The 25,757-nt window shown below is 42.5% G+C and overlaps 2 protein-coding genes and 1 long non-coding RNA gene across 6 annotated transcripts in view; 2 read left to right on the top strand and 1 right to left on the bottom strand.

The window, feature by feature from the left end:
• LOC106563280 (exportin-7) overlaps positions 1 to 11,774 on the bottom strand; it is a 31,854-nt gene extending 20,080 nt beyond the window's left edge. For 2 of the 4 annotated variants that reach the window (XM_082978846.1, XM_082978848.1), the window contains exons 1-15: positions 11,620 to 11,774; positions 6,328 to 6,474; positions 6,092 to 6,185; positions 5,922 to 6,003; positions 5,744 to 5,828; positions 5,579 to 5,647; positions 4,493 to 4,597; positions 4,194 to 4,359; positions 4,032 to 4,105; positions 3,835 to 3,954; positions 3,344 to 3,490; positions 2,999 to 3,171; positions 2,678 to 2,871; positions 1,967 to 2,072; positions 50 to 185 (exon numbers count right to left, since the gene is read on the bottom strand). In XM_082978846.1, the coding sequence (XP_082834972.1) occupies positions 50 to 185; positions 1,967 to 2,072; positions 2,678 to 2,871; positions 2,999 to 3,171; positions 3,344 to 3,490; positions 3,835 to 3,954; positions 4,032 to 4,105; positions 4,194 to 4,359; positions 4,493 to 4,597; positions 5,579 to 5,647; positions 5,744 to 5,828; positions 5,922 to 6,003; positions 6,092 to 6,185; positions 6,328 to 6,474; positions 11,620 to 11,712 (1,791 nt within the window). In that variant the 5' untranslated portion in view covers positions 11,713 to 11,774. The remainder of the gene's footprint in view (positions 1 to 49; positions 186 to 1,966; positions 2,073 to 2,677; positions 2,872 to 2,998; positions 3,172 to 3,343; positions 3,491 to 3,834; positions 3,955 to 4,031; positions 4,106 to 4,193; positions 4,360 to 4,492; positions 4,598 to 5,578; positions 5,648 to 5,743; positions 5,829 to 5,921; positions 6,004 to 6,091; positions 6,186 to 6,327; positions 6,475 to 11,619) is intronic. The other 2 variants (XM_082978847.1, XM_082978849.1) reach the window with 1 other exon arrangement.
• LOC106563401 (uncharacterized) lies at positions 9,060 to 10,364 on the top strand. The gene is made up of 3 exons (XR_001319248.3): positions 9,060 to 9,430; positions 9,816 to 9,960; positions 10,058 to 10,364. It is a non-coding gene; the product is annotated as an uncharacterized LOC106563401 (long non-coding RNA).
• Positions 11,775 to 24,620: 12,846 nt separating the features above from the next.
• Positions 24,621 to 25,757, top strand: part of LOC106561157 (ras-specific guanine nucleotide-releasing factor 2) — a 97,740-nt gene continuing 96,603 nt past the window's right edge. Inside the window, exon 1 of the mRNA XM_045689056.2 lies at positions 24,621 to 25,313. Coding sequence (XP_045545012.1) covers positions 25,035 to 25,313 — 279 coding nt within the window. The 5' untranslated portion in view covers positions 24,621 to 25,034. The remainder of the gene's footprint in view (positions 25,314 to 25,757) is intronic.

The following is a 25,757-nucleotide window of genomic DNA, read 5'->3' as shown; positions in this document are numbered from 1 at the left end:
CAGGTCTGAAGCATAACAGTGTGTGTGTGGTAACAGTAAAAGTACTTACCTTGGAGGACTTTTGCACCTGGTCTCCGATGTAGATTTTCCTGAACTGTTCAAAGAAGCTGAGCATGGCCAACTCCAACCGCTCGTTACCCGCCTGGGCCAGCCGCGAGTCTGTTAGGTTCATCAGCTGGAGCACCCTGAGACGACACACACTCACTGATCAATTCATCTGCTGCAGCATCCATAGTAGGGCTGTCCCAGACAACAACAAATCTTAGACCGAGAGCGGTCCTGTTCTTTCCACCGATCGAAATGTTTAACCTTATTTCTCCATTTATAGACAGACACACCCCCTATGCGTTTGAATAAAAACGACATATGCAATGAGCTTGTCCGATGCTTTAAGCACACCGTTTGACTAAATCATTACGACACAGATGACTCAAAACAGCCCGATGGTCACACTTTAAAAAACGACAGTGAGCGCCTGTGTGACTGGCGCACGTTGTCTCGCTCTCCTCCCTACTGCAGCAAAAAGGCACCACAGTAACTGTTTATTGCGCTGTCCGTGCTGATGCTGCACCATCATTACAGCCATTTACTTTTACTTGTTTCTAACTGAAAAGTTTTGGTTACCGAAATCCCTAAATTGTTCGGGAAAAACATTCCCTATTCCCTCAACCCTTGCTCTCTTACGTGAAACATGCAAGCATCGCATGCGACCAATATGGCCTGACCTATAGCCTATCATAATCACATAAACACTGGTAATAAACTCAGAACACTGCTGTTAGATTACAATATAATTTTTTCTGACCATTTAGAAGTGTAAACACTAAGTGTCCTTTCTAACCATTTTATTTATTTATAAAGCCTTTATTACAGCAGACTAAAACCTGTTGCATGCATTCATGAATTGCGGTTTATTTATTGCTCAGGCTAATTATTCAAAGCTCCCTCTGAATTTAATCTTAAATCTAACATGCTCGATTGCATTTCAATGCCTGAATGTCTCCTACGGTGTGTGATGGCATGAACAAATGAATGATTGATACAGTAGCCTATATATTGAAATATAGGCCTAAGTAAGTTACAGTATTAAGACTAAACAGGACCTGTTCTTAAGCCTCCAGTTCGATGGTGGTTATACAAGGCTACGATACAAAGCCTATTAATGATAATCACTTATTATTAGAACGATGATCATAATAACAATATGAAGGAGATCAAGAAAAAGGAGGGTATAGGAGCGACAGCTGCGTGCGTATTATGTGACAAACAGGTGCTGTTAGATTACAATATAATTGTTCTGCCTGTTTGGAATGGTAAATTAAGTAATACCAGTCTATTCTAATGAGAAAAAAAAGGGTGTAAAGCCTTTATTAAAGCAATGAAAAGCTTAAAGAAAAACAGCTGAATCTGTGAAATTGCTTTATCCAACATTTTGTCGTTGCATGAGGCTTGGTGCACACGGAATCAGTAAGCTATTAAGCCAAAACACTCAAACAGGCAACAGAAGCTAGATCTGCCTTACTTCTGTAGATATACATGGTTGGCTTATAAAGCCAGGCACATTTAACAGTCGGAAAATTAGGTCTATAATCAATAGCCTTAGACAATAAGGCAAGGGCTGTTTCCTCGTCTCAGCTGCTGCTGCCTCCGCCGCAATGTTCTCAATCCCCATATACAGGTTAACTGCTATTATGCACATAGCAACATTGGGAAAAGAGCCAATTCTACAGGGCACTAAAGATAATGTTTCAGAACCGTTGACAGCGACTGTATCCAACACTGGAGAAAGCGCATGTTATAAAATAATATTTGATTTATTAGCGTTGCGCCATTATTTTTACAGCCTATCGACCAATCAACGGACCAGTCGACGAAATGGGGTCAGCCCTGATCCGGAGGTATATTAACAATAGGACATAAAGGTGGCGGTATTGGTTAGGGTGAGGTTGCTTGTGTGCGGACGTACCGACAGACTAGTTCTCCGTCCATGGCATCTTGTTCATCTGTGGAGGCGAAGGACACTCTTCCTCCAATGACCGCCCCGATTATATACACCAACCACGTTAACCTTCCTGTAGAGACATAATTATATACACCAACCACGTTAACCTTCCTGTAGAGACATAATTATATACACCAACCACGTTAACCTTCCTGTAGAGACATAATTATATACACCAACCAAGTTAACCTTCCTGTAGAGACATAATTATATACACCAACCACGTTAACCTTCCTGTAGAGACATAATTATATACACCAACCACGTTAACCTTCCTGTAGAGACATAATTATATACACCAACCACGTTAACCTTCCTGTAGAGACATAATTATATACACCAACCACGTTAACCTTCCTGTAGAAACATAATTATATACACCAACCACGTTAACCTTCCTGTAGAGACATAATTATATACACCAACCACGTTAACCTTCCTGTAGAGACATAATTATATACACCAACCACGTTAACCTTCCTGTAGAGACATAATTATATACACCAACCACGTTAACCTTCCTGTAGAGACATAATTATATACACCAACCATGTTAACCTTCCTTTAGAGACATAATTATATACACCAACAGCAACCTGCCTGGTAACAAAAACATGTGTTTGTTTAAAGCGCTATTTTGTCACATATTTCTTTGATTGATTGAAAGGGACTCACCCTCCTGGACAGTGATGTCGATGGTACTAGAGTTGGTAGACTGCAGTAGTTCCTGGTAGGTCTGTGCTGATTGGTCAAAAAGCTGGACCAATAGGGCACATGTCTTCTCGTATTCACAGCGACCGATGGTGGAGAGCTGGTCTAACTGCTGCTGGACTAAACCTGCGTCATCTAGAGGGTCCTCAAGCCCATCCCTACACACACACACACACACACACACACACACACACACACACACACACACACACACACACACACACACACACACGTGAAAATGGTTTCAAAGTTCCACAATTTGACCTGTGAGTGTGAGACAGTTACCTGAGGATGATGCAGACAGACTCAAGGCGTGAGGTGATGTAGGCCTTGGTGACTTCAGGTGTGTATGTCTCTAGCAGGTGAGGCTCGGTGGCTTTAACATAAGGGACCGACGCTGCCAGGCGCTGCCACAGGCTCAACAGGTAGTGGACAGAGTTAGGGGCAAACTCCCAGTGCTGAAACACACACAATATAAAAAGGTTAACATACAACAATGACAATCTTTTTCTGATATACCAATAAGGAGGAAAAAGGTTTCAGCAGAACATTAACCCTTGCATCTAACATACCATCCCACCCCACAAGTTCCATGACTAAGGCATAGGAGCCCACACACACATACAGTACCTGTAAACTGGTGACAGTAAAGTTGGCTATAAGCCTAATGACTTCTGGGTAGTTTTCTACTTTGACCAGCTCTCCTAGCTGGTAGTTACTCTTCAGCCGCGCCAACAGACGACAAAACTCATGGTAGTTGTTAGGGTCTGAGAGGCTCTGGAACACAAGCACAGCAGCGCTGGTTGAGGCATATGATGTGGTATCGGAGAGATACGGTTCAGCAAGAAAAATAACCCAAAAAGCAAGGATGGATCTGAAGGGAGAACATCATTTTACACCGCACAGGGTCATGTAGCCTAGTGGTTAGAGCGTTGGACTAGTAACCGAAAGGTTGGAAGATCGAATCCCCGAGCTGACCAGGTAAAAATATGTCTTTCTGCCCCTGAACCCACTGTTCCTAGGCTGTCATTGAAAATAAGAATTTGTTAACTGACTTGCCTAGCTAAATAACGGTTAAATTTTTTTTTTAAATGTAACACGCAACAGTGTGTGTGTAATACCTGTGGGTTCTCTAGTATCCTCTTGACTCCGTCCACCAGGTGAGAGAGGAACTTGGCTCGCTCTGCGTTGTTGAACAGAGACCTCCGCACCGACGCTATCTGGACTAGACACGACAACACCTACACACACACCATTAAACACTACACCCATTATGTTCTGAAGTGAATATACCAGACACACATTCATCTTTACTCACCAACGGGGACAGGGAGGGAGGGATGGAATGATACAAATCAAAAAAGAGCTGGAGAGTGGAGGAATCCAAAAACGCTGTGAGAGAAAGAGAGACAGATTAGGTTACTACACAGTAATGGGTGGCACAGCACAGCTATTTTACAGAATTGGCAGAAGGTGTCACCTGATCTCCAGGAGGTGGGGATCTGAACAGTGCAGAGGTCATCAGAGGACTCGTCTGTGGACGTTCCGATGAAGTCATAGTTCAGACAGTTGTGGCTGAGCTTCAGCAGCTGCATCAGCAGACCATGCTGACTCTCATCATTCAGGTTCAGGTTCTTACCCGACGCCTACACACACACACACGTTTAGGTCCCAAGAACGACTGGAAATGTCAATACGTTACTATAATCTCTGACACACAGGCTGCTGCTGCTGCTGCTGCTACGACTATTGCTACTGCCACCACCACTAAACACACACCTGTTTGAGGAGATTGCAGGACAGGGTGAATATGTCGAAGAGGGACGAGTCTCTGAACGACGACGCAATCTTCCTGTGTTTGGTCAGTGGGTGGCTGGTGTCTGCCTGTACACACAAACACAGATTTAACTCACACACACCCCAAACACCACTTTCAAAAACACATACAACACCACTTTAAATGAGAGGAAAGAAGGGGAAATAAGAGTAGATCATTTCCCCCAACATCGGACACCCCCCTAACATCGGACACCCCCTAACATCTGGATGATTAAATCACCTCAAGTTCAACATTTAAACGGCCTGGAAAATAATAGTACGTTTTGCGACGAAAGACACCATTCTAGCTAGCTGACCACCGATTTCCATTGCAGTTTATGCAAGTTAGATTTTGAGAGTTTTCAAAAAAAGTAACACACATTTTGTGGGACACACTGTATATTGTAAAATTTGACTGCGCGACAGACGACACATTTAATATCAAACTTTTTACCTAAATTATTCACACTCATGTATATGTGAATATTAAACTGTTATCTACTTTCTCAAAACATAAGATTAATCTGTAAAACAAATAATGGAGATATTATTTGGTTACAACACTGAAGAAGACGTTGGTGAAGAACCATTAAGAGTCTACAGGAGGCCACACTATGCAATGGAAAGTTGACAGGCAAGCCATTTTTTTTTTTGCCGGAAGGCTAGCCAACTATCTAGTAAACACTTCGGATACGAGGTTGGTGTCTCTTTTAACAAAATTAAAACAGACAGATCTTGTAATTGAACAAAATAGTATGGTGGCCAATAACTGGGGACTGTATGCCGATAATACGGGACGTTTTTTTTTTTGCTAAACCGCTTTTCAAAAAAGCTGATAGTAGTAGTATTTCCACTGAAATGTCAAACAAGCTAATTGATAACCTGTTAGCTAACATTTTTACTACACCAACGATCACAAAACATGAATGGCTTGATCACAAGACACCTTCAGTGTTAATAGATTTCTTAAACGCTGCTGAATATGCCAATAACACGAGGTGCTACGCTAGAGATGTGGAGGAGAGGAAAGAGGGAGACGTAGTGTACCTGGTTGATCTCATTGGTCAGTTGGGATAGGATGGTGACGCCTATGATGCAGTGTTCTACACTGTCCTGCTGACAGACAGACAGAGATACAGGCAGATTCGATCAGCTCACTTCCTGTTTCAAGAAAACACATTCTATTGGCTACACAGACACACACGGTTGTACCTGTAGGAAGCGTGTGACGTCCGCGATGACGTTTCTGAAGACATAGTCGTCTTTCTGACAGTCGAACCAGCCAAGCTTGGTGATCCTGGAGGAGACAAACACAAGGAGAGAATTACTCACAGGGACGAGAGAGGGATGAGGAAGAGAGAGGACGAGAGGGGAGCGAAGAGACGTTTACCTGGAGTACAGCTGGATCAGAGCCTGGGTAACAAACTCGGCCAACTTCGGCCGCGTCGCCAGATAGTTCAGCACATAGTTCCCTGCACACACACACACAGATATCAGCCTTATGGACTGACTTGTAGAGCATGAATATAGACTGGTGGGATGTGTGTGAGTGAGTCTTACGGATGTCAATGCGCTGCTCCAAAGGAAGAGGGTTGCTTGTACGCGATACCAGTTTAGACAGACAGGTAGCTGCAAGGAGTTGAGAGTAGGAAGACTGGAGAGAGAAAGAGAGAGAGGAATATGGGGATACAGGCATAGACAGGAGACACCGCAACATCAGCGGAGCTTTTTTTTGATCAAGTAATAATGTAATATCAACAGTTTATTGATATAGCGTCAGTGTGTGTACTACTCACGCTGCCTCTCTCCAGTAGTAGCTGACACTTGCTGAGACAGTCGGGGCTGTTAGTGAACTCCACCAGAGCTTTCTCTGCCTGCAGCCTCACCCCGGTCTCTGTTGTCTCGTACAGCTGCTTACACAGGATCTCTAACTGGGCTAGGCTCTCACACACACACACACACACACACACACACACACACACACACACACACACACACACACACACACACACACACACACACACACCGAGAGAAACATGAAGTGAGTAGAGCACCAAAAGCGTCCCTTGTCGAGCGCCAGGAGACGGGCGTATAGGTGTAAACAGGTGTATTGGGCTGTGTTCAGTACGGCACAACGATGTAGAACGTTCAGACAGAAATAAGTCAAGACCACAGCCCATTTTACACAGCAGACATGCCTCGCTCTCATTTTTACAACGAGGAGAAAGTTAACCAAAATAAACATTCAGTAGCACCCTATTGAACGTGCCCCTCCTTAGATAGAAACACAGGGGCTAGACAGACAGAGAGACAGGTGTAGTAGTGGTTAAAGGGGCTGGGTGGGACTAGTCGCCAGATAGTGTGTTGTACTGGGGTAATGGTTAGTTAACTTACTAACATACCAACTAAACCCATCCACTTAACTGACACTAAATCCACCAGTAACATTGCTGCCGAGTATTCACCTCAGCTACCATCAGTAACACCATTGTTGTAAAGAACTATTTACCCAATCATGCACCTCCCAGCTAGCCTGACCGACACCATATTGTTTAAAGGACTAGTCAGCAGAATCCCAAATAGTGTAATGCTAGCTGCTGATATAGTACAGTATGTACTAGTATAGATAGGGTGGGAGCCACATGGCTGGGGAGAAGGACTGCCACACATAGATAAGAGCTCAATACCCCAACACTACTGCTGAAACACACACACACACTAATATGGCTCCTACGAATACACAGTCCTGATGCTGTGTAGTACATAGCTGGCTAAGGGATGTGGACTACCTAGATGTCATACCAGGTTCCTGAGAACCGTGTCAAGATCTAATGGTCTGAGCAGGCCAAAATAGAATGTGTGTGTCTAGAGCGTGCAGTGTGTGTGTGTGTGTGTGTGTGTGTGTGTGTGTGTGTCGTGCATGATGACTTCGCAATAAGAGACAGTTACATCACACGGTCAGGCATCCTGACCAGAAAGCGCATCCCTCAGTGCGAATGCACCTGCAGTAATTATTGATAAGCTATCTATCTATCTATCTATCCGGGTCTCTCACGAGCCCGCTAAGCTAAAGTTACCTAAATACTGACACCGCGGATCTCTAAATTGTGTATTTCTATGCACAGAATTAACATGGGAGGGGCGATGACAATTTAATCAACACATAGGTAGCTACATGTCCGACTTAGCTATCAACAAAATGATTAGCCAGATACTGTTGCATCAGCAGTGTAGCTGGCTAAGTTAAGTAGTCACCGACAGCTTGAGGTTACTACAAACACAAAAAGGAGCTATGGACAGCATGAGGCAGATATACACAAAGACTTTGTCATTTCAACAGAAACACTGTAGAAAGCACAGCAAATGTGCTTTACAGCATTAAACACTGACTCCATTGTGGGTAAAATTATGAAAAATACTTAACTAATTGGAAGCCTCTGGTAAAAATTATTTTAACATAATGCATTTCTTTTCAGTAATAGCTTTTGCCTACTGTAGATTAAAATGATCTGTTCCAGGCAACAATCTCATGCTGTCGGGTGAGACATGAAGCTCAGACTATTTTAGTAAAGTGGGTGTAAAGTGGAATAACATTGACTTGCTTATAAGTATCTTTATTGCTAGCCAACTTTGAATTATTGCATGTTTTCTAACCTAACCTAACTAGCTAGCTATCTGGCTAACGTTGCCACAAGCCATTTCGGTCTCCACTAAATTGCTCGGCAATATCTTGCTGTGCCACCTAGGAAAACATCACCCATATAATAAATGTTGTGATGATGATAGGCTTCGCTGTACAACAGCGTAATGCATTAGGGCGTCCACTCACAGTGCTCAAAATCACATTCAGATTATTGCAATTCATCGTAATAGAATAGAAATTAGCCTGTAGAGTTTTTATAATATAAAGTATGCCAACATGACTTGCTTTTCAATAAAACCTAACATTGTCCGTTGCGTCTTCATCCCTGGTATAAATCATAAACTAATATCATTTAAAAACATTTAGCCTTGAAGAACAAGTTGCCTACACAGTAATAAAACAATGTCAAAATATATCTGTAAAATATAATTTGCGAATGACCTGTCCTATAGGCTATTTGCATGAACATTTTAATAAATAACAAAACACGTTTTCAAATACAATCTAGTCCTCTCCAATTTCATTTGCCTAGACATGAACATTTTAATTAGGCCTAATAAATAGTCCACTCTAGAGTCACAACATGAAGATATTATAAAACTGACGTTGGACAATCAAATTCAATATGTAAATAAACAATTTGTTAAGACTGGGTCATTGAAAAAAATCTTATTTTACAATGCTCATGTGAAACAAAGACAGAGCCATGTATTCATGAAAGCACTTGTTTCCAAAGTTCAAATGATACCTCTTTTTACACTTCTACTGGGTGATGTTAAATTTATTGTAATTTGAACCATCATGGGGTCTTGACTCTGTCATATATGTGGCTTACTGATAACTCTGTTTCCTACTATAGGCAGTTGGCTGCAAAACGAACTCACCGATGTTTCGTTTCCAAGTGCTGCTGAATAAGCGCAACTGAAATGAACCAATTGCGCATGATACACATCATTACTCTACTCAAACCATTCCAAATCTTTATACTATACATGACACAGGGGCAGCATATGCTGATCTTGCCTAGGGCGGCAGCAGAACTGCTAGGACCGGGCCTGACCAACACAATCATTTGCCTCTAATTTACTTGCGTTTGCGGTGGACCTTGGCCTGCTCAAAGGTAGTCGCTGCTGTTGGGAAGTGAAAACTGTCCAACTCCTTGGAGCACCTTGCAGCCTTGTTACTAAGTCCTCAAGAAGGCGTGATCTTGACTCTGGTGTTTACTCTGTTTTGGAGAAAGAATCCCCTCTCAGCAGGTACACTGGAAACAGGGATAATCAACAAAATCTTTGCCAATTTTGGAGCACATCAACTGGTATTTCCATCTCCCAGACAATTTGGCTGGAAACTATTTTATTTACAAACTGTTCATTTGATAAAAAAAAATTTTAGGTCAAAAGCAGGCATTTCCCGCTAACAGAAACCCTGGCACCTGATTTGAATAATTAGCTGGTTGATCAGCTGCATCAAGTTAGTTACAACTGGGGATGAGTGGAAAAAAAAACTACAGGAGAATAGCTCTCCAGGAACAGGGTTGGAGAGCCCTGGTGTAGGCTATAGCAATGTTTTATCTTGCTGTCTTATTTTAATTTGTCCAATGGCTCAATTGATTTCATAAACTATATTGGATATATGCTGTAGGTTCAAATCAACCCAAGATGATGAACACTGAAGATGGAACAAGGTGCATGACAAGGTGGCCCAGAGGAAGCCAGCTGTTCTCAACCACTACATTGCCCCATTACTTCCAAGAGCTCACAGAGTTTGAATGAAGACCTCTTGTGAGGTACATGTACACACACAACATGGCATGTCCCTTGTCATGGGTCTTTTTACCCACAGTGCTGTAATTCTATTGATTTATTTTTCTATGCTTGTCCTAGGGGTGAGAAGAGCTGACAAATCCAAACTGAGGATGATTGTTCCGGAGCCCCATGAGGAACACCTGACACTGCGCTGACTTCTCTCTTCTGCCCAAAAGGTCCCGTTGTGCGTTTCACTGCCTCTTACCCCAAATCGAGTTGCCTCTGATAAAATTGGGAACAATCCTAGATCTAACTCCATCTCCCCCCTTGTCTCTCTCACCACAGCACACCCCAAATATAGTTTTTTTAATTAGTGTGGTAATGATGCTCTTATTTGGTTACATGTGTTAACTGTTGTTACTTCTATTGCCAATTCTGTTGTTAATTTGCTGTTACCAATTTGAATAAATGCATGTACAAATGTATTGTTTGTCTTACATTTAGATTAAGACACCAGATTTGCTAGCGTAATACTGCAATTTTATTTACAGCAAAGATGTAATACATTTCATAGTACTATTTTCTTTACTGTAAAATATTACAGCATCTCTAAATGTACAGCAGGGTTGAGAAGAAAAAAAAAAAGTTTTTATTTAACTAGACAAATCAGTATAATGCTGTACATTTACAGGTTAACGTTTTTCAATGTAGTTAATGTATTCATTGCCTGAGGTGACAGCTGTAAGTGCTACCTAATGTCAATGGTACAAGGTGTCTGCATGACAGCTCGACATAGCCAGCTACAAGCTAGTTATGTAGAATTGGCTGGAAAGCTGGCTAACGTTAGTTGTGCAAGGTAAATGGAGCATAGCATCAGCAAATCCGCTAACATGTCAGATAGCTAGCTAACTATGCGTGTCAGTTTCGCAATGGAACATCGTTTTGTTTGCATAATGTGCACGGTGTGGTTTAAGTAGCCAACTAACAACAATGCACGAGCTGTCGAGTTAGCTACATTCCAGCTCACAGCGTGTAAAAACTCAATGATATTTCGAAAGGGGTAGCGCGGGAGAAATGTATTGTGCTGATTGTAAGCTAGCAACAGCTAACTCGTTCGCTAACCAATAGCACAACATTGAGGTCTGACCAAGCAAGCCAATCATAATCCAACAATTACATTTGCACGTTAGATACATTTTAGTTCAGAGCGGCGAATGCGGTCTTGAGTTGCTAACCATTTAGTGCTAGCTAACAACTTAGCTAGCGTTACTGTAGCAAGTTAGCCCCCCTCCATCTTCTCCTAGTTAGCAGATAGGCCTACCCATTGAACATATCTGTTGAAGGGCTTGTTTGGCGTTACTTCCTTAAATAGGCACGAGATAAAACACAATAACTAGCTGGTACAAGCGACACAATCGCCCAGTTGAAACCGTCCTCTTTCATAAACATAAATGTGTTGTTCTGTCCGCATCTCTAGGTAGTTCGCTAGCTAAACGGCGAAAGTTAACGTTACACGATGACAGGCCACAAGTCAACACTGCAGCCCGCATCCTATACATATATCCCACACAACCAGTACGGCGACTGCTTAATTGATGCATTCCCTCTATATATCAAATAACGTATCTACATATATATTACAGCTCATTCAAATAGTTATTGTGGATTTATATACTACAAAAACATAAAGCTGTGGTTACCTGCACATGATCCGCCATTTTGCTCCATTCATGCTCCTCTCTCACTCCCCCTAACAAAGTGCATGCGCGCAGATTTTCACATTCAGTAAGCATTTACGCTCGCGACTCGCGCAATCGTTACGAAAGTTGCCCGGTGCAACTTTACAGAATTTTAAAATCCGTAAAATAAAATACCGCTCACATAAAGCAAACCCCGCTCTTTGTTTACATGGCTCTTAAAGGGAAACTGCTTAATTCCGCTATTTTCTGTTCTGAAATTAGTTTAATCAAACACTATAGAAAGGTTTATGAGTGTGGCACTGCATGCTAAACAGTAGTTAAATACGGTTACATATATGGTCTTCCAGTCCCATGTGTCTGCTTTGGGGATTGGGGACATACATGTTGTAAACCTTTGCTTCCTTTAATAATGCTTTGGTTCACAGTCTAGATGAACCCATTGAGCCAACAGAAGTCTTCAGGTCTCATATGGTTACACATCATGGAAGGCTGTTTTCAAACTACCTTTACACTTCACCCCATTTTGACCTAATTATTCTTGCACATATCCAGCCGAGTTACAGGCCCAATGTGACTGACAGGATTTGAACTTGGGTCTCCAGGTTCCAAAAAAAGCACATAAACCCCTAAACCAAAACCTGTGCATTCACTCAGGGAACCATTGGGGAGCCAAAACAAGTCCTCAGGTCTCAGCTAACATTACTCAAGTCATCACCTCTGTTACACTTTTACATTATCACAGATGGACCAGTAGGCCTAAAAGACCATTCTGAGTGAGGTCATGCCAGTGCCATTCTCATGAATATGGATTTCCAGGACAGTTCCATGTTTTACCACCAGATGACACCCCCCTCTAACAGTCTATGGTTGAATCGTTTGGTTGAAAAAAGTAATAAAAAGTGCCTGCTTTATGACTACAGGATAATATATTGTAAATGTCATCATGTCTCAATGGGAAGGTCTGCTGGTGAGATGAGAGGTATACCCTGGTGTTGTCCAGTCACAGTCTGACCTAACCTGTCTGCAGCAGGACACTGGCTGGGGAGGGAGAGAGATCAAATCAAATCGTATTTGTCACATGCACAGAATACAATAGGTGTAGACCTTACTGTGAAATGCTTACTTACAACCCCTTAAACAATAATACAGTTCAAGAAATAGAGTTAAGAAAATATTTACTAAATAAAGTAGAAAATAAAATAATTTATTATTGGCATCCAGATTAGTATTCTGCTCCTTGAAAGCACCAGTTCCAGACTTTAGCTGGAACTGGTGCGGATGTATAAATATATAAATAAAATAAATAAAAATATGGGGATGAGGTAGTTGGATGGGCTATTTACAGATGGGCTGTGTACAGGTGCAATGATCTGTAAGCTGCTCTGATAACTGATGCTTAAAGTTAGTGAGGGAGATATGAGTCTCCAGCTTCAGTGATTTTTGCAATTTGTTCCAGTCATTGGCAGCAGAGAACTGGAAGAAAAGGCGGCCAAATGAGGAATTGGCTTTGGGGGTGACCAGTGAAATATACCTGCTGGAACGCATGCTACGGGTGGGTGCTGCTATGGTGACCAGTGAGCTGAAATAAGGCGGGGCTTTACCTAGCAAAGACTTATAGATGACCTGGAGCCAGTGTGTTTGGCGACGAATATGAAGCAAGGGCCAGCCAACGAGAGCATACAGGTCACAGTGGTGGGTAGTATATGGGGCTTTGGTGACGAAACGGATGGCACTGTGATAGTAGAGTGTTGGAAGTTATTTTGTAAATGACATCGCCGAAGTCAAGGATCGGTAAGATAGTCAGTTTTACGAGGGTATGTTTGGCAGCATGAATGAAGGATGATTTGTTGCGAAATAGGAAGCCGATTCTAGATTTAATTTTGTATCGGAGATGCTTAATATGAGTCTGGAAGGAGAGTTTACAGTCTAACCAGACACCTAGGTATTTGTAGTTGTCGACATATTCTAAGTCAGAATCGTCCAGAGTAGTGATGCTAGGCGGGCGGGCGGGTGCGGGCAGCAATCGGTTGAAGAGCATGCATTTAGTTTTACTTGCATTTAGGAGCAGTTGGAGGCCGTGGAAAGAGAGTTGTATGGCATTGAAGCTTACCTCGAGGTTTGTTAACATAGTGTCCAAAGAAGGGCCAGAAGTATACAGAATGGTGTCGTCTGTGTAGAGGTGGATCAGAGAATCACCAGCCGCAAGAGAGGTATCATTGATGTATACAGAGAAAAGAGTCGGCCCGAGAATTGAACCCTGTGGCACCCCCATAGAGACTGCCAGAGGTCCGGACTACAGGACCTCCGATTTGACACACTGAACTCTATCTGAGAAGTAGTTGGTGAACCAGGCGAGGCAGTCATTTGAGAAACCAAGGCTGTTGAGTCTGCCAATAAGAATGCGGTGATTGACAGAGTCTAAAGCCTTGGCAAGGTCGATGAATACGGCTGCACAGTATTATCTTTTGTTGATGGCGGTTATGATGTCGTTTAGGACCTTGAGCGTGGCTGAGGTGCACCCATGACCAGCTCGGAAACCAGATTGCATAGCGGAGAAGGTACGGTGGGATTCGAAATGGTCGGTGATCTGTTTGTTAACTTGGCTTTCGGAGACCTTAGAAAGGCATGGTAGGATAGATATAGGTCTGTAAAAGTTTGGGTCTAGAGTGTCTCCCCCTTTGAAAAGGGGGATGACCGCGGCAGCTTTCCAATCTTTGGGGATCTCAGATGATACGAAAGAGAGGTTGAACAGGCTAGTAATAGGGGTTGCAACAATTGTGGCAGATAATTTTAGAAAGAGAGGGTCCAGATTGTCTAGCCCGGCTGATTTGTAGGGTTCCAGATTTTGCAGCTATTTCAGAACATCAGCTATCAGGATTTGGGTGAAGGAGAAATGGGAGAGGCTTGGGCAAGTTGCTGTGGGGGGGGGGGGTGCAGAGCTGTTGACCGGGGTAGGGGTAGCCAGGTGGAAAGCATGGCCAGCCGTAGAGAAATGCTTTTTGAAATTCTCAATTATCGTAGATTTATCAGTGGTGACAGTGTTTCCTAGCCTCAGTGCAGTGGGCAGCTGGGAGGAGGTGCTCCTATTCTCCATGGACTTTACAGTGTCCCAGAACATTTTGGAGTTTGTGCTACAAGATACACATTTCTGTTTGAAAAAGCTAGCCTTTGCTTTCCAACTGCCTGTGTATATTGTTCCTTACTTCCCTGAAAAGTTGCATATCGCGGGGGCTATTCGATGCTAATGCAGAACGCTACAGGATGTTTTTGTGCTGGCCAAGGGCAGTCAGGTCTGGAGTGAACCAAGGGCTATATCTGTTCCTGGTTCTACATTTTTTGAATGGGGCATGCTTATTTAAGATGGTGAGGAATGCACTTTTAAAGAGCAACCAGGCATCCTCTACTGATGGGATGAGGTCAATATCCTTCCAGGATACCCGGGTCAGGTTGATTAGAAAGGCCTGCTCACTGAAGTGTTTTAGGGAGCGTTTGACAGTGATGAGGGATGGTCGTTTGACCGTGGACCCATTACGGACGCAGGCAATGAGGCAGTGATCTCTGAGATCCTGGTTGAAGACAGCCGAGGTGTATTTAGAGGGCAGGTTGGTCAGGGTGATATCTATGAGGGTGCCCGAGTTTAGGGATTTGGGGTTGTACCTGGTAGGTTCTACAGAAAGTATTCATACCCCTTGACTTTTTCCACATTTTGTTAGGTGGCAGCCTTATTCTAAAATTGATTAGATAGTTTTTTTTCTTAATCAATCTACACACAATACCCATAATGACATAATTGCTAATTTATTTTTCAAAAACAAATGAAATATTATATTTGCAAAAGCATTCAGACCTTTTACTCAGTACTTTGTTGAAGCACCTTTGGCAGCGATTACAGCCTTGAGTCTTCTTGGGTAGGACGCTACACTCTTGGCACACCTGTATTTGGGGAGTTTCTCCCATTCTTCTCTGCAGATCCTCTCAAGCTCTGTCAGGTTGGATGGGGAGCTTCGCTGCACTGCTATTTGCAGGTCTCCCGAAAGATTGTTAGATTGGGTTCAAGTACGGGCTCTGGCTGGGCCACTCAAGGACATTCAGAGACTTGTCCTGAAGCCACTCCTGCATTGTCTTGGCTGTGTGCTTAGGGTTGTTCTCCTGTTGGAAGGTGAAACTTCGCCCAAGTCTGAGTTCCTGAGCGGTGTGGAGCAGGTTTTCATTAAGGATCTCTCTGTACTTTGCTCCGTTCATCTATGCCTCGATCCTTACTGGTCTACCAGTCCCTGCCTCTATAAAACATCCCCACAACATGATGCTGCCACCACCATGCTTCACCGTAGGGATGGTGGCAGGTTTCCTCGAGACGTGAAGCTTAGCATTCAAGCGAAAGAGTTCAATTTTGGTTTCATTAGACCAGAGAATCTTGCTTCTCATGGTCTTCGAGTCCTTTAGGTACCTTTTGGCAAACTCCAAGCGGGCTGTCATGTGCCTTTTACTGAGGAGTGGCTTCTGTCTGTCCACTCTACCATGAAGGCCTGTTTGGTGGAGTGCTGCAGAGATGGTTGTCCTTCTGGAAGGTTCTCCCATCTCCACAGTAGAACTCTAGAGCTCTGTCAGAGTGACCATTTGGGTTCTTGGTCATCTCGCTGACCAAGGCCCTTCTCCCCCGATTGCTCAGTTTGTCCGGGCAGACAGATCTAGGAAGAGTCTTTGTGGTTCCAAACTTTTTCAATTTAAGAATGATGGAGGCCACTGTGTTCTAGGGGAACTTCAATGCTGCAGAAATGTTTTGGTACCCTTCCCCAGATCTGTGCTTCGACACAATCCTGCCTCGGAGCTCTACGGACAATTCCTTCGACCTTATGGCTTGGTTTTGCTCTGATAACTGTGGGCCTTATATAGTGTTGTGAAAATACTTAAACAAGGGCACTCGATGTCAATATTAAATTGCAGTGAAGATTCGTTCAATCAGTGACTTGCACGAACACAGAAATTGGTTTATAGAAAAGCACAAACAGAGCACAGAAACTGGTTATTAGAAAAGCACAAACATAAAAATGGCCATCACATTCCATCCTCTTATCACTTGTGTGATAATAATCATAACATTTCAATGTAAGCATTTAGATTTTAGCTTGCATATCATATTTCTATTTAAGTAAGGGAAATCATCACATAAAACCAGACACTTCATCATTTCAAACCCTTCATTCTTGGTTGTACAATCCAATTAGTATGCTAATATTATCATCATAATAAAGGTTATACTTTTATTAACAGGAGTGAATTGATAAAAAATACACACACACATACACAGCATGTTAAATATCACAATTTAGACAAACTAAGAAATAAACACACGCTGCAGCCCATTTTGCAACTTGGGATCCCCAACTTCCAAACAGGAATTCCAACCAAGTTGCAGGCATCCACTCTGGTTGTGGGGAATTATTCTTAGCAACAGTGGCAATGTATTCAGCGAGATCAGTCATATCAGAAGAGTAATCTGGAACAAAAGTACAACATTCATCGCCAATGATTGCACAAGTGCCCCCTTGACCTGCCAAAAGATAGTCAAGAGCCTCTCTGTTTTGCAGAGCCAATTTACTTTTTTTTTTTAGCATTGACAATTTTCTCTATGTCTCTAGATATCTTCCGAATTTGGTCTAGGGCACATGCATATTGACTTTCACAGGGATGAGATAAAACACATGTTATAACAGTTTCACACCAACATTGATAAGAATGAGATTGGTGCAAGGTTATCCCAAGCTACAATCTAGTGTCTCTCCTCACATTTTAGGGGCATAGCTCTGTCTCAAGAAGCCTCGCATTTCCAAATCATAATTATAACTATTGATAAATTATCCACCCCAAATTTAGAATGACAGTCCTTAGAGCTTCACATTGGTTCTATCACTTTAATTTAAGACCCTCAACTTAGCACACACCGACACATCGATACTGGCAGAATATACATTTACATTGACATACAGTATATTCAAAAATGTCCTATACCGGAGCTTGAGAAATGACATTACTAAGCTGTTCCCGATGGTACTACGTCAGGACATGGAAATCGATTCTATTGTAGTTCATGTGGGTTTTAATGACATTATGACGGCAGCTCTGAACAGTTGAAACTGGATTTTAAAGAGCTGATTGACTCTCTGCTAGACACTAACAAAAGACCCATCATATTAGGCTCTGTGCCCTCTGAATCGTGGCATTGAATGCTTTAGCAGGTTTATTTCTCTTCACAACTGGCTTCGTGATTATTGCAGCTCAATGAGTGTAACTTTTGTTAACAATTTCGATACCTTTTGGAAACAAAACATGTTTTATAAGGAGGACGGGATCCACCCAAATACTTTGGGTTCCTGGATCCTTTCACAGCATTATTGGTTTTCTCTCAACCACCCCCTTCCTGCTGGCACTCATCTTTCTGGCATTTCTTCATGTTCTTCTTCAGATAGTGTTTCAGTTCGCCCTAGAATGTTGAAGGCTATTTTGTAAATGACATCACCGAAGTCGAGGATCGGTAGGATAGTCAGTTTTACGGGGGTATGTTTGGCAGCATGAGTGAAGGAGGCTTTGTTGCGAAATAGGAAGCCGATTCTAGATTTAATTTTGGATTGGAAATGCTTAATATGAGTCTGGAAGGAGAGTTTACAGCCTAGCCAGACACATAGGTATTTTTAGTTGTCCACATATTCTAAGTCAGTACTGTCCAGAGTACTGATGCTAGTCGGTCAGGCGTGCGGGTGCGGGCAGCGATAGGTTGAAGAGCATGCATTTAGTTTTACTAGCATTTAAGAGCAGTTGGAGGCCATGGAAAGAGTGTTGTATGGCATTGAAGCTCGTTTGGAGGTTTGTTAACACAGTGTCCAAAGAAGGGCCAGATGTATACAGAATGGTGTCATCTGCGTAGAGGTGGATCAAGGAATCACCCGCAGCAAGAGCAATATCGTTGATCGTCCATCACGCCGACACAATGTCTGTGCTCACTTGGGCATGGTTACTGACTGAGAAAAAGTGTATATAATCAATTATCTCATTAGAAGAATAAAATCACATTGCTATCTTCACAAAAGTACTCTCATACTTAATCATATATTTTATACAACATTTAGATGTAAACTTGATAAATAGAACATGTCCACTTTCAGAGTTACAGTTATTTCGTTATACCATCCTTAATGACATCACAAAATAATAAATAATATGACATGATTATTCTTTAGACACCCACTAATCATTCCAAACATTTGGATGTCAGGAATAATGTTCTAATGTTTACCTTTTTTTAGAAAAAGTTTTTGGCAACAAGAGTCTCTCTGTAGCAAAGGAGATTTCAGTCTTCCAATACTAGAGACCAAAAGGAGTCCTTTTCTGCAAACTATGACCGGGTGTTAAGAGTCATAAAACTGGCCCAACTCCCCCCTCTCCACTCCTGTGGGAGATGGGGAGGGGTGAGGTCTGGCTATCTGTCAGCCATTTGCCAAGCTGATCTGGCACCTTTGATCCTCACCAAGGAGAGAGAGTCATGACAATGTCACTCTATATATTTATTTCAAATTTCTGTGGGATATTCACTTTCTGCTTCACACTTATTAAATGTCCAATATTTTAAGAGTAACATGTAATGCTTTGGAGGGATCAATTGGTATTAACTGGGCTGGCACTGTCTATCAGTCCACCGTAGATGGCATGCTCTGCCCATGATAAGTCTCTACCAAGCACGTAAAACAGTTGAGTAGGTGAATACAGAAAATCCTTGGCTCTATTTAACAGGGAATGGGGTTTATTTCAAAATGTATTACCAGGGTGGAAGAAATCTCATAAGCGTTTGTAGATTTATTGGTTTGGGGTAAGTCAAGTCCCGTACAATGCTTTAACCTTATCTTTCTCAAATGATCCATAAAGGGGCCACTCTGAACATTCCTCAGAATACTTTTACACTGCTTACGTACATCTACATGTGCAAGTTGTATATTATTATTATTTTTCTATTGTTACTTCATCAGATCTCTAGTAACCCATTATACTCAATAGTATGTTACTTTTTCTCAAGTAACCCATTATACATTTGTGTTACATCACAAATTCCTCCTCTACACCAGTGTTCTATTCATACAGGGGTTTAAATCTTCGCTCTAGTGTTCTATTTAACAGCATATTCGGAAATAGTACTTCAATTCTTTCATATCTTAACATTCACTTTTCCTAATATAACTTCCATACTTAGGTATTCAGATCCACACCACTCATATAAAACAACACCCCGTGCTCAGTAACACCACATGCTATTATTAGTAGTCTCAGACTACGATGGGCAGTGGTGGACGGAACCCTTAGATAACGTTATAGATTTTTTTTTAACTCAGCCACACAGAACTGGAAAACTCAGCTCACACTTCACTCCACATTCACACTGGAGCTAGTCCCCTGACAGCTCTCTTAGCACGTCCTTTCCACACTGACACAACCATACACAACTTTCACATCCACATTCACTTAGTACTATTCCCAAACACACTCGGCAATCTCCCTTATTATCCCATGTGCATCTTCAACAATTCTTTGTTGTTACTTCCTATGCACCATATGTATCTTCACTATACATATAGAATAGCACGTAGTACACATTATGCTATTCTCTACCAGTGACTGCAGACCACAAAGACACTTCTCTTATTAATGCCTATAAACAGCTGTCAGCAGGGCATGGTATCGGTACTTTCCCTCGCTCTAGTCTTCTCTCTAAGACTAGCTCTAGTCTTCTTCTGTCATATGTATCTTCAACGGTTCTTCTATAGTCTCTATAGTCGCCATAGTCTCTACAGTATCCATGGTCCCTGGGCATCCATAGTCCCTATAGCATCACAGTCCCTATAGCATCCATAGTATCTATGGTCCCTACAGCATCATAGTCCCTACAGCCACCATAGTCCCTCAGCATCCATAGTATCAATAGTTTATATCGTAATAAATGCTATGGTCTCTATAGACTTTATAGTCTTGCCTCTTCCCATACATATAGAATAACACTTTGTGCTATTACTTAAGACTAGTGGTACCCTCCTTCTACATCTTTATGTTTAGTTTTATTGGTTTTATTATATTTGTATTTTACATTTTTTATACAAATTCATTTAAATTGACTTACTGAAATCAGTTGTCGTCCCTCAATTGTTTTGCGGATGATGTGTCTCCTCCTGGGCAGCTCACAGTAAGGGTCTGGTCTGGGCGGGAATTTCCCTCACGCTTCTTAAAGAGCACCCCGAAGTCAATATTAAATTAATCATTGTTCACTGTCAGCGCGCTGGAGAGGTTCCAAAAAACTTGATGCACCATAGTGAACGTCTGTCAGGAGCCCTAACAGGGCAGTCCCGTTAGTTCCATTATCTACTAACAAGTTATATTTGCATGATTTAGCTTATTCATCATTCAGAATTAATGTTTGCTTCATTCATGTGACGACCAATACTGGGTCATGCACGTGACAGACCAATACCTCACAACGCTTCTTTTCTCTAAGCTGAGACCTGGAAAACTGAGATATCCCTTTCTCTAAACAAGGTTCTGGGCGTACTACCAAACTGCAGATGCTGATAGTGAGGATTCGTTCAATCAGTCACTTGCATGAACACAGAAATTGGTTTATAGAAAGCACAAACAGAACACAGAAATTGGTTATTAGAAAAGTACAAACATAAAATGTCCATCACAATAGACGTGTGTGCCTTTCCAAATCATGTCCAATCAATTGAATTTACCACAGGTGGATTCCAATCAAGTTGTAGAAACATCTTAAGGATGATCAATGATTGCTGAGGATTTTTATTGATTTAATCGATTTTAGAACAAGGCTGTAACGTAACAACATTTTGAAAAGGTCAAGGGGACTCAATACTTTCTGAAGGCACAGTATATGAACATATAAAATAGATGACGAGGAAATAATCTCTCTTTCTCACCATCCCTTTCTCGCTGTTGCCGTTAAGGGTTTGTTTATACTCCAAACATCAACAAACAGATTGTGATGTGGTATGGTCATTTTAGGGACTAATGGCCTGGGTGGGGGTTATTTTGGATTGATGGACATACAGTATTGGTAATCCCCCATAATCCTTCAATGCTCCCTCTGTCCACTGAGGAGAGAGAGGTTTTTAATACCCCTACAGGACCACTATCTATGTCTCTCCCCTCTTCTAAGGGATATTTCGACATTTACTGGGATGGGGGGGCTGGTCCAAAATAGGGGAGGGCTGTGTAACTTTTTTTTGCTTTGGTGAGGGTAGTGCGTTTTGTCCCTGATTAACATTCGCCATTTTGCAGGTTTGACTATATAATGTCTTCCATATAGCCACATTTCCTAATTCGCTTGCATGCTCCTCCCCTATCAAGGTGTTTTGGTACTTCCCTTATGCACTACGCTTTTCCACATAATTACTATACCACAGGTCAATATACCCAGCTAGCACATTTGGTTCCTTGGAAGTTGTGGGAACATACAGTAACAGTCAAAAGTTTGGACACACCTTCTCATTCCAGGGTTTTTCTTAATCTTTACTATTTTCTACATTGTAGAATAATAGTGAAGACATCAAAACTATGAAATAACACATATGGAATCATGTAGTAACCAAAAAAGTATTAAACAAGTCAAAATATATTTTATATTTGAGATTCCTCAAAGTAGCCACCCTTTGCCTTGATGACAGCTTTGCACACTCTTGGCATTCTCTCAACCAGCTTCATGAGGTAGTCACCTGGAACGCATTTCAAATACCAGGTGTGCCTTCTTAAAAATTAATTTGTGGAATTTCTTTCCTTCTTAATGTGTTTGAGCCAATCATTTGTGTTACAAGGTAGGGTTGGTATACAGAAGATAGCCCTCTGCCTGTCTCCAACCTCTCTCAACTCTACAGTAGTGGCCTTGTCCCGCTGGTCCTGACCCCGCTCTCCCTCTGACACTCTCTCCCACTGTCACTTGTCCCCTTTTCCTCTCCCCCTCTCCCCCTGTCACCATTTCCCTATGGTCCCCCCCCCCCCCCCCCCCCTTCGGCAACTGTCTTGCTGTAGCTAGTCCCCTGTGGTGATGCAACAGAAGCATGTCCTTGCCTCTCCTCTAACCTCAGTGAAATGATTTGCCTCTCTGTCCCCCTCAACCTCTGTTATAGGATTTTAAGCCGCTATGAGACTTTTTTATCTGACTGCTGTTGTAAGTTGTTTAGCTGGTGGATGGTGGGTCAGCTCAGGGCAATACAGTACAGTAGGATGAGGTGGAACAAGTCTGTATAGGAGAGTGGTTGCATTATTCTCATCTGGGGTTATCGTTTTTGTTCCTCCATGCATGGCCTTCCTTCACTTAGAGTCTGTATAAGAACATTAGTCAGCAGCTTTGAGCTGTTCTTAGTGGCGCTAGAGGCCACCTGAAGAAACGTTTGGTGTGTGTGTTTTAGCTGAGGAGCTGCTGAGCGTAGGAGGGTTGCGGTGTGAGTGGGCAATGCTGGGGATCTCTGGAACACTTTATCATGTCTATCCATATTATACACTCTATTCTAGGTGGTTCCTTTTTTCTCATGAAATGTTTTTTGTTTGAATGAATCCTAAAGAAGGAAAATAGTATGAATTAAGTAAGTATTATGTAATAACACAATTACAACATATACATATAGCAAAATAAATTCAAAGTAAGTATTCTGCTAAACTCTGTTGTACTGTACTGTGTGTGTTATCCCACTTTTGGTCGCTTCAGCAGTCTGTTTGGAAACGAGTCCAAAAAAAGTTAACCATCCCTCTCTTTATCCCTCCCTCCCTCCCTCCCTCCCTCCCTCCCTCCCTCCCTCCCTCCCTCCCTCCCTCCCGCTGGGTATTTACAATATCACATAACTATACTGGCATCTGGTAATGCAAAGGGAGACATACATACACAAACACACACACAGAGACTAAAGCATAGGAACATCTGTTTTTTTCTCTCAAGCTGGCTGGCAGTTTCAAAGCAAACAACTACATTTTGAAATCAACCGTTGATCTGCATATGCTTTTTGTCAAATTCTGATCTGAAATCAGGACTATACCACCCTGCGCCAGCAGCCTTCCACCCTGCATCCCACTGCTGGCTTGCCTCTGAAGCTAGGGTTGGTCCTGGCCGGTCCCTGGATGGGAGAACAGATACTGCTGGAAGTGGTGCTGGAGGTCCACTAGTGGGCACTCTTCCCTCTGGTCTAAGGAGACCCCAATGCAGTGAAGGGGACATTGCCCTGCGTAGGGTGCCGTCTTTCGGATGGGACGTTAAAACAGGTGTCCTGACTGTGGTCACTAAAGTTTGATCGTTTCTAGTCAAGTATTTCTCAACTCCATCATGACTCAGCTTGAAGTCGATACTTTAAAAAATGTTTTCTTTGTAGAAATCCATACCTTTTCATTAAACGTTAATCGAATACAACCACTGACTGTTTCCTTGTTGCTGTTGCTCTAAGAGGCAACTCAGCGCAAATGCCCATGTGCCAATTGAATCTCAATGAGGAAACAGTCAGGGGTTGTATTTGATTAACGTTTATTAAAAATTATGGATTTCAGCAAACAAAGAAAAGCAGGCAACAACAAAGGCCAAACATAGATATAAAGTACGAGTTTAAGAATGTACATTTTTGAAGTAACGACTTCACAGCGACTCGAAGCAACTTGAAGGAATTGCAGGTTCACTCCAAAAACACTAGTTTTCACTCAACGCCACGGATTTGGTATAGTGGAGTTCAGATACATTTGTCTATACAATTTCCATTCCATTGGTCAGCAACACTGCTGGTCCAGTATAGTAGAACCTACAGTTGCACCTTTTACCGTGAATGAGAGCGAGGGAAGCGCAAACCCTTGTCGAGACTGTACAGAAGACCGTCCGTCGGCCCGCCCCGCCCCGGCAGACAGACAGTAGCCAGGCTATGCTACAGTGGATTAGACAGAGACAAACAGTAGCTCTAGTCCAGTGGAATACATTACAGAGACCTGTCTCTTTAAATTACTGTCAAAGCCGATTAGCGCTGTTTTCACCGTCTGTTCTCCTCAATCTATTTTGGTTTTACGCTGCTACAGACTGCACGATAAGCCTTTTGCGATTTTCCATTTGTATTGGCTATATTTTTCTCGTCATTTGGGACGATTTGGATTCCCTTTCTAAAAAGTTTGAGGCATGAGACGTGGGATTATTTATTTATTTATGGCTTCTTCGCGGCGCACAGAGTGGACGCGTCTGTGGTGAACTTGGATTAGCGCGCTCTCTCCTCCACATCTACTTTCTCTCTCCTATCCTGTGCAACTCTCTCCGAAAATATGATAGATATGTCACAGATATGACATCAATAACAACGACCACTTTTTGAAATCGACTGAAAGAGAAGGGGGTCTCACGGAAAATGCAGAAGAGTGTGCGGTATAATGAGGGGCACGCTCTATATCTGTCGCTTGTCGCGCGCAAAGAGGGCACGAAACGCGGCATCCTGAGCAAGAAGACGACGGAGAACAGTCGGTGGAATGACAAGTACTTTGCTCTCTACCAGAATGTGCTCTTTTACTTCGAGAACGACCAGAGCACTCGGCCCTCCGGGATTTACTTGCTGGAGGGGTGCACGTGCGAAAGGGTTCCCGCACCCAAAGGCGCCACGGTCAGTAAGGACATGGTGGACAAGCAGCAGGTGGGTTAGGTACCCTAGTGACCATGGTAGTGCACTACCTGACATGGTTGTGTTTTGGTTTTGGTCTCTGCTTGCTGTGTTGACACTGAGGTTTGGCACCCTACCCTCACCCAGTTTTCTTACGTAAAACAGATTAAGGATTTGCAGCACAGACGGGGATTACGCATAGAAAGTGCACTTTAGTTGAGAGGAGAGGAGGGATGACAATTGATTTCCTCCGTAGCGTACTGTGTCTGTCCCAGAGAGAACTAGAGGCCTGGGACGTTGAGGAACAGCATGGGCAGTTAGATATTACATAGTTAGGCCTACCTGGAATACATGTAGAATATTTCAAAATGTGGCTTTACACTTTTAGAATGAAGCAGCACATACTACTACCAATATGCCATATCCTCATGACAGTTGCTGTAGTTAATATATTCCCATGTACACGCTTAGAAGAAA

This window comes from Salmo salar, chromosome 01 (assembly GCF_965601325.2).
Source record: "Salmo salar chromosome 01, fSalSal1, whole genome shotgun sequence".
Lineage (NCBI taxonomy): Eukaryota > Metazoa > Chordata > Actinopteri > Salmoniformes > Salmonidae > Salmo > Salmo salar.
Note: the sequence above shows the minus strand (reverse complement) of the source record. Positions and strands in the feature narration are given on the sequence as shown.